At 36.2% G+C, this 7,955-nt stretch overlaps 1 protein-coding gene across 1 annotated transcript; it reads left to right on the top strand.

The window, feature by feature from the left end:
- The first annotated feature begins 4,866 nt into the window (after positions 1 to 4,866).
- Positions 4,867 to 5,877, top strand: LOC119040722 (olfactory receptor 10A3-like). The gene has a single exon (XM_037133792.2). The coding sequence runs from the start codon at positions 4,891 to 4,893 to the stop codon at positions 5,875 to 5,877; it is 987 nt and encodes a 328-aa protein (XP_036989687.2). The 5' UTR covers positions 4,867 to 4,890.
- The last annotated feature ends 2,078 nt before the right edge of the window (positions 5,878 to 7,955 follow it).

Here is a 7,955-nt window from a genome sequence, read left to right as displayed (position 1 = left end):
CTCCCCTCTCTGCTCTGGCCCCTGTCAGCCTGTTTTGTATTCCAGTGTTTTTGGTTATATTTTGCTTGCTTGTTTGTTTTGTTGTTTAGCTTCGTGTTAAAGGTGAGATCATATGGTATTTGTCTTTCACCACTTGGCTTATTTCACTCAGCATAATGCTTTCCAGTTCCATCCATGCTGTAGCAAAGGGTAGGATCTCCTTCTTCCTTTCTGTTGCATAGAATTCCACTGTGTAAATGTACCATAATTTTTGGATCTATTCATTTATTGACGGACACCTAGGTTGCTTCCAACTCTTGGCTATTGTAAATTTTTCTGGTATGAACATTGGGGTGCATAGGTTCTTTTAGATTGGTGTTTCAGGGTTTTTAGGATATACTCCTAACAGTGGAATTGCTGGTCAAAAGGTATATTCATTTTTAGTTTTCTTAGAAAATTCCATACTGTTTTCCATAATGGTTGCATTAGTCTACAATCCCACTAACAGAGAATTAGCACTGTTACACTGTAACACTTTAACACTGTATTTTGAAGATGGAGCCACAGAGAAGTTATGGTTTTGATATTCTTTGGGAGAAAAAATGAATGCTAGCTTTTGGCCTGTGAAACTAGAGCTTTTAAGCTGCTGTTACCTTGGATGAGGAATGCAGAAGGTGGAGCAGGTTTTAGGAAAAAACCAAGAGTTCATTTTGGACACGTTAATAAATGAAAATGTGTTTACTTAATTTAAACTGTATTTATTAGTAGTCTATATATCACTTCTGACTTCCTATAAACATGAGAGATTCTTGGAGATTACTTAGAAGTTTCTGAGACTTCAGCTTTCTTTTTCCATATTTAGTTGCTATTGTTCAGTTTTATTGCAAAGTATGTTATGTATATGATTGCCACATATTTGAATTTATTAATATTGTCTTTCTAAAAAGGACATAGTCAATTTTTATAAATATTCCATAAATATTTTGGGAAAAAATATAGAGTTAGTAGCATAAAACGTGTTGTTTCTGTCTTATATTTACTCTCTCATTGTTATCTGTTAAATCAAAATTTATTATTAAAATATTACCACCTGTATGTTTTTGTCTATTTTGTATGTCAATCACTGAGAAAGAAGTGTTAAACTTTCCACATTTTGATTTTTGTTTTATCAATTTCATACTATTGTTAGGAATTACAGTTTGATATTAACAACATTACATCCTTTTTACCCCCATTTGCATGTATCTGAAGTTTTTCTATACACTTTTCTCTGAAGTCTGATACACACCTAGGAAAGTGTAAAAATTGTGACTCTACATCCTGATGACTCCTCACAGAGTACACATCACCTGTATAACCATCGCCGACCAATAAATACAACACATCAGTATGATAAAAGCCCTCATGGCATTTTATGGGACATGGATTATGGGCAGCATTTCCCACACCTGGCACAGGTGACTAGTTCACACATGGGGTGTTATCCAACAATGCTGAGTGTTACGGGAAGGGCCCTTGGATTAGAAGCTGTGAATGAAAACCTCCTTTTCTCAGGATAACTGGTATGTTTTTCAATGCACACAGATCAGAAGAAAGAAGCCTTATTGCTGCCAGGAGGGATTAATTTCCTTGAGAATGAATCCTACTGCAGGCATGTGGCAATGATAAGTAGACATAGGTAATCTGGCCACATCACCCAGTTCTGAAGAAAGCCATGCCTGCAGACTCATTTATGTCTTCACTCTGCTGGGACTAAGTCAATGGCTTACTAATTGTTCAAAGCAGTTTGGACTGATCCCTGAGTCCCTGGCTCTCACATGTGTCTCAGGATATTAATGATGTTATGTTTATGTTATGGACAAGGTAAGAGATTCAGAGGAGCAAAATGACTTGCTCTAATCATACAAAATAGTCCCGATTGCATGATTCCTAGTTTAAAGTTTGTATGTATGAAATCAATTGTCATGACTTTTTTTTCTCAAAAATTTTCAGTGACTCAAATGATCAAAAGTTCTTGGATGGGGGTGGGGCATCCAGGCTTTCTACAAAGCTTCCCTAGACTGCCTTCACTTGTTTCTGACCACAACCAAACTGTGCCCCCATCTAGTCAGATGCCTTGCGTGTAGGTCCCCTGCCTTTGCTCACACCCTCACCCCTCACCCCACCACTCTCTTCTTTCCCCACTGACAACCTTTATGCAGCCTCTGCTTTCACCTCCTGTTGAGGGATGTCATGGTGAAACTGGGTCTCTTCTGTGAAAAGGCATTGTTCCCTGTGGGAATGCGAGGGAGGGATGGTTCCTGGTTTGTGCTCTTGAACTTTCTACCTGGAGGGGCCAAGTTCAAGCCTCTTTAGTTATTATGTGAGAAATTGGAAAAGCATTTTTGAAGTGTTTTCACATTCCCCAGGGTGGGATTCTCCAGGGCATACATTCAATGTCATATAATGTTCTAGAATCAGTGCACTAAATCACTGAGTTGTATGTACAAGAAGGTGGCTTTGGCTACAGGAAGAACTCCTGATACAGTAGTGGGAAACTTAAAGAGACAAAGTCAATAGGTAAGAAAGTGAAGCTTCTGCTTGTGTGCCTGGTGGGTTTCCCATGTATGTTTCTTTTCCCTGATAGTTGTAGATGCAGTGGAAAAGATTTCCCTGTGCTCAGGAATCATGACACACAGCTGAACCACTTGAATCAGTAGACTCTTGGTTTTGATGCTATTTGTTTTTCTCTTCTTTTTAGAGAAGAGTTCAGGCAATAATTAGGGGTAGAAGTATTTTGCATGAACTAATCACCAAAGCTTAGAGGTTTGCAACTGGAAAAGAACTTGGTAAATAAATCTAATTCTTCTCTTTTTCAATTGCAAGGATGAAAGCTACAGAAGGAAGTGATCAGACGGTGTAAGAGTCTACTTCTAAGTTACAGAGAAAATAAGAGCATCTCTGGCCAGCTGCTCTTTACCACTCACAAATGTTCTGTTCCACAGCACGCTCACAGTGAGTCCTAAAATGTTTTCTTCTTTATTTATATCATATCCCAGATTTTCTGATTTTAAGAAACTCTATCCATTTTTAAATATTAGTAACTGAATATATATTATTCTCTTTTTCCCATTAGAAATGGGTTTTAACTCTTTGAGCCTGTGGCTACATTTTAGTAATTTTAGGTGAGTTTTTGATATCCCAATTTTAATTATTGTGGTTAACACAGCCATTTAATTTTAATGGATGATTGTGGTCAAGCACAGAAAGAAATCAGCCTGCCTTCTGCCTTCTAATGTCCCAATGATCTGTACTCAGACAACATTAAATGACTTTAGCTTACTCTGTCCTTACTGTGTTCTTGGTTTCTCCCCTCCCAGGCTGTTTGCTGGTTTGCAAAACATCGCACAAAGGACAGTAGGCCTCGATTGTAATAACAATGTGTCATGAGATACCTCTGACCTGAGCATCCCTCTTTTCTACTTTCTCCTTCCTCCAAATGTGACTTGCACTGATGACACCTATGATTATGGTAGTTTACCTCCAACCCCATCATTCAGAATTAATCTGATCCTCTTTGAAATATCTAATGGACTTGTTATTACTTTTGATTCCCAAAAGTTTTGTGTGCTGGTTTCACATTTTTAAAGATACTCCATTCCTTAAAGTTATCATGTTTTTTTCTCATTTCCCTCATTAATTACCAAATATCAATCTAGCATTTATTATGGGTCAGAAACTGTTTTAGACATTGTGACTGTAGCAAAGAACAAAAAAAGTCTTCGAGTCCTGGAATTTATGTTTTAGTGAGAGAGTTGGATTTTATATATACTATATATAAATATATATACTTACATATAAATTATACTATTTAACTTATAGATATAAATTAGTTTATAGTTGTATGTTAACTATATATTTTTAATGTCAGCTGGTGGCCATAAAGAAAATAGAGCAAGGTATCATGGGAGGAGTTAGAGGGTACTGAGGGAAGGGTGGAATGCTAGTTTATGTAGCCTTTCCAGCTCTCTGTTCAGTTGTAAGATCAAATGTGTGCCTGAGATGACTGAGCCTAGAAAACCTTAGTTGCTTAATCAGTGTGTGTTGAATAACTGATGATGAAATGAACTTCTTCATGCGAAGACAAATTGGAGGAGAGAAAGAAGAAAGAGAAGGAGAGAGTGGAAACAATGAAATTAGTTTCAGAATGACCAAAATTGGACTTTTCTTAAATCATCATGGTCACATGTATGAGCCAGAGAGAATTTGGTCTTAAAATTTCTCATGCTGTCCAATTTTAATGTAATTGGCTATGACCAGTCTATGCATATACCAATGAGCCTGGAGGCAATTCACATTGTTTACAGATCACTTAAGGTAGGTGTATCTGAAGCACAGCCCCCCTTTGTGTGTTCTGTGGCATTTTCATATTGAGCCAAGTCACCTACATGTATGATAAATATTTGTTATAAATATAAAACAATGTTGCTGCAACTTCGAACTGTTAAGTTGTTATCAAAATTTTGTGGGTATCTTTTTTCATTTGTCAACTTTTTAGTACTTTAATTTTTTGTAGTCTTGAATTTTATATTATTTAAATTCAGGAAAATAAATGACACTGATAGTAATGTCATGAATGGAAGCTAAATTATGTATTTTGTTTTAAGGTTATGTGTAATGTTCAACCTACATAATGTAAAATTTGCAAAAAAATTTTGATATATTTTGTACTTTACAGACAAGATTTCTGAGCCAGAATTCTTTACTTCCTCCTTTCTATTTGAAACATTCATTAATCTGAGCAACTGGCCATTCTCCGTAATTGCCACACTGAGTTCCTGTCCAGGTGAGTTCTTTTTTGGATCATCTGTCAAGTATACCTGGGGTAAGTGTAGACACTGACTCAGCTATTGGACGGTGACTTCATAACTCATGTACTATGTCCATAAAAGCAAAACATGCTCTCCTACTGAAATGAAAAGGCAAAATCAAAGTTCTGTGGTTGAATTCATCCTCTTGGGCTTTTCAAACTTTCCCAAACTCCAAGAGCAACTCTTTGGGATTTTCTTGGTTGTTTACCTGGTGACCCTGATAGGAAATGCCATGATCATAGTCATCATCTCCCTGGAACAGAGCCTCCATGTTCCCCTGTATCTATTCCTCCTGAACTTGTCTGTGCTGGATGTGAGTTTCAGTGCAGTCATTATGCCTGAAATGCTGGTGGTCCTTTCCACTGAGAAATCATCAATTTCATTTGTGAGTTGTTTTGCACAAATGTATTTCATTATTTTTTTTGGTGTGACAGAATGCTTTCTCCTGGGGACAATGGCTTATGACAGATTTGCTGCAATCTGTCACCCTCTGAGCTACCCAATGATTATGAACAAAAGTGTTTTCATGAAATTAGTAATGTTCTCGTGGGTCTCAGGAATCATAGTAGCTACTGTGCCAACATCATGGGTGTTTAGTTTTCCATTTTGTGGCCCCAATGAAATTAGTCATATCTCCTGTGAAACCCCAGCAGTGCTAGAACTTGCATGTGCAGACACATTTTGGTTTGAAATCTATGCATTCATTGGCACTGTTTTGATTGTCATGGTTCCTTTCTCGTTGATACTCTTGTCTTACATTCGAATCCTCTTTGCCATCCTGAAGATGCCATCAACCACTGGGAGGCAGAAGGCTTTTTCCACCTGTGCCTCCCATCTCTCGTCTGTTACCCTCTTCTATGGCACAGCCGGTATGACCTATTTACAACCCAAATCTGGCTACTCCCCTGAAACCAAGAAACTGATTTCGTTGGCTTACTCACTTCTTACACCTCTCCTGAATCCATTGATCTACAGCTTGCGAAACAGTGAGATGAAAAGAGCTTTGATTAAGTTATGGCGAAGGAAAGTAGCCTTACACACTCTCTGACTGTGCTGGGAAGCCATGAAATATTTATTTGGTCACTGTCTGACTGAAGTCTTTTAAATTTTGTAAATGGTGGAAAAGTTTGCATTTCTTGGCATGAGTATGCTTAACTTTTTTACTTCTCCAAATCTGTTAATATTGTAGGGTCATCTATATACATGTTTTTCATAGATGCATTATATTCCTTTATGTTGGGTATAACACAATTTCTTCAAAATACTGTTTATTGGATGCCATACAGGTGTTTGTTAGATTTTTGTCCCTTCTGAGTATGCTAAATAAAAACCTTCTTTTATATATTCATAAATACTGGTGCTTTAATTTCTGCAGAGGAGGTTTTCAAATCTGAGTTTGATGGGTTAGAGCAACTGTGAATTTGCAAACTTCCATAAATATTACCAAATCACTTTAAAATTTCATCAACAGATTACTGAAACTTGGGTCAATAGCCAAATGCTGTATAATACTGTTTCAGTCAAACATCAAAGTAGCATCAGCAAGAAAGTTTGGTTGAATCTTATTTTTTGATATCTTAAATTTCTGTCTCATAGGTCTTAAAAGAACCAATGCAAATAAGGCTTATCTAATATAAATAAGAACAGAAAAAAGAAGCTAAACACTGAGTTTTCTTTTAACCATTTTTTAGTTCATTCATTGAACATAGAAGTCAAATTTTTAATACCTTATTTTATTCAATTTTCTAGCATTCATGAGATATATTTGACAATTAAAATTGATATATTTAGAGTAGAATGTGATGATTTGATATATGTACACTGTAAAATGATTACCACAATCAAGTTAATTAACCCATCCTTCACCTTACATAGTTAGATTTTTGTCTTTTGGTTGACAACACTTGAGATCTATGAGCAAATTTGAAGTATACATTATTATTAGCTACAGTCACCATATGGAACATTAGATCCTCCAAACGTACTCATCTTGCAACTGAACATTTGCGTCCTTTGACCAGAACCTCCCCACACCTCCCTGCCACCCCCACCAGCCCCTAGGAACCACCATTCTACTGTCTGTTTGTATGTTAGACTTGAAATTTTTATTTACATATATTTATTTAAAATTCTACATATAAGTGTTAACATACAGTACTTGTCTTTGTCTGGTTATGTCACTTATCATAATGCCCACCAGGTTAATTCATATTGTCATAAATGGCAGGATTTTCTTCTTTTTTATGATGGAAAAATATTGTATTGTGTTGTATATGTATCACATTGTTGAATTCATATCTCCACTGACAGACATGTAGATTGTTTTCATATCTTGGCAATTGTGAATAATGCTGCCATGAACATGGGAGTGCACACACCTCTTCAAAATCCCTTCTTCATATTCCTTGGATATATCCTCAGAAGAGGGATTGCTGGATCATATGGGAGTTCTAATTTTAACTTTCTAGGGAACCTCCTTTCTGCTTTCCAAAGTGGCTGTAGCAATTTGTATTTCTACTAGCAGTGCACAGGAGTTGTATTTTTTCCACATTCTTGCTAACACTTATCTCTTGTCTTCTTGATGATAAATGTTCTAACAGGTATGACATCGTATCTTATTGTGGTTTTGATTTGCATTTCCCTAATGATTAGTGTTATTGAGCACAAATTCCTGTACCTGTTGGCCATTTGTATGTCTTCTCTGGAAAAGTGTCCATTGAGTTCTTTTGCCCAATTTTTATTTAGGTTGTTTTATTTTTCTGTTATTGTGTTGTATAAATTCTTCATATATTTTTGATATTAATTCATTAACAAATACATGATTGGCAAATATTTTCTTCCATTCTGTAAGTTGCCTTTTCATTTGGTTAATTATTTTTTTGCTGGGTAGTAGCTCTTTAATTTGTTGTAGTCCCACATGTTGATTTTTGCTTTTTCGTTTATGCTTTTGATCTCATGTCCAAAAGAGTCATTGCTGTGACTAATGTCAGAGGATTTCTCTCTCTGTTTTCTTCTAGGAGTTTTATGGTATGAGGTATTAGGTTTAAGTCTTTAATCTTGTTTAATTTTCATGAGTGGTGTAAGAGAGGGGCCCAAATTTTATTTTTATGTATGTGGTTATTGACT

Source organism: Artibeus jamaicensis, unplaced genomic scaffold, assembly GCF_021234435.1.
Source record: "Artibeus jamaicensis isolate MK-2021 breed Jamaican fruit bat unplaced genomic scaffold, CSHL_Jam_final contig_797, whole genome shotgun sequence".
Classification (NCBI taxonomy): Eukaryota; Metazoa; Chordata; class Mammalia; order Chiroptera; family Phyllostomidae; genus Artibeus; species Artibeus jamaicensis.
The sequence above is the reverse complement of the archived record's forward strand: the minus strand, read 5'-3'. Positions and strand labels throughout refer to the sequence as shown.

Bases quoted from the DNA above. Each gene is read 5' to 3' on its own strand.
- LOC119040722 (XM_037133792.2), top strand. From the start codon at position 4,891: ATGTACTATGTCCATAAAAGCAAAACATGCTCTCCTACTGAAATGAAA.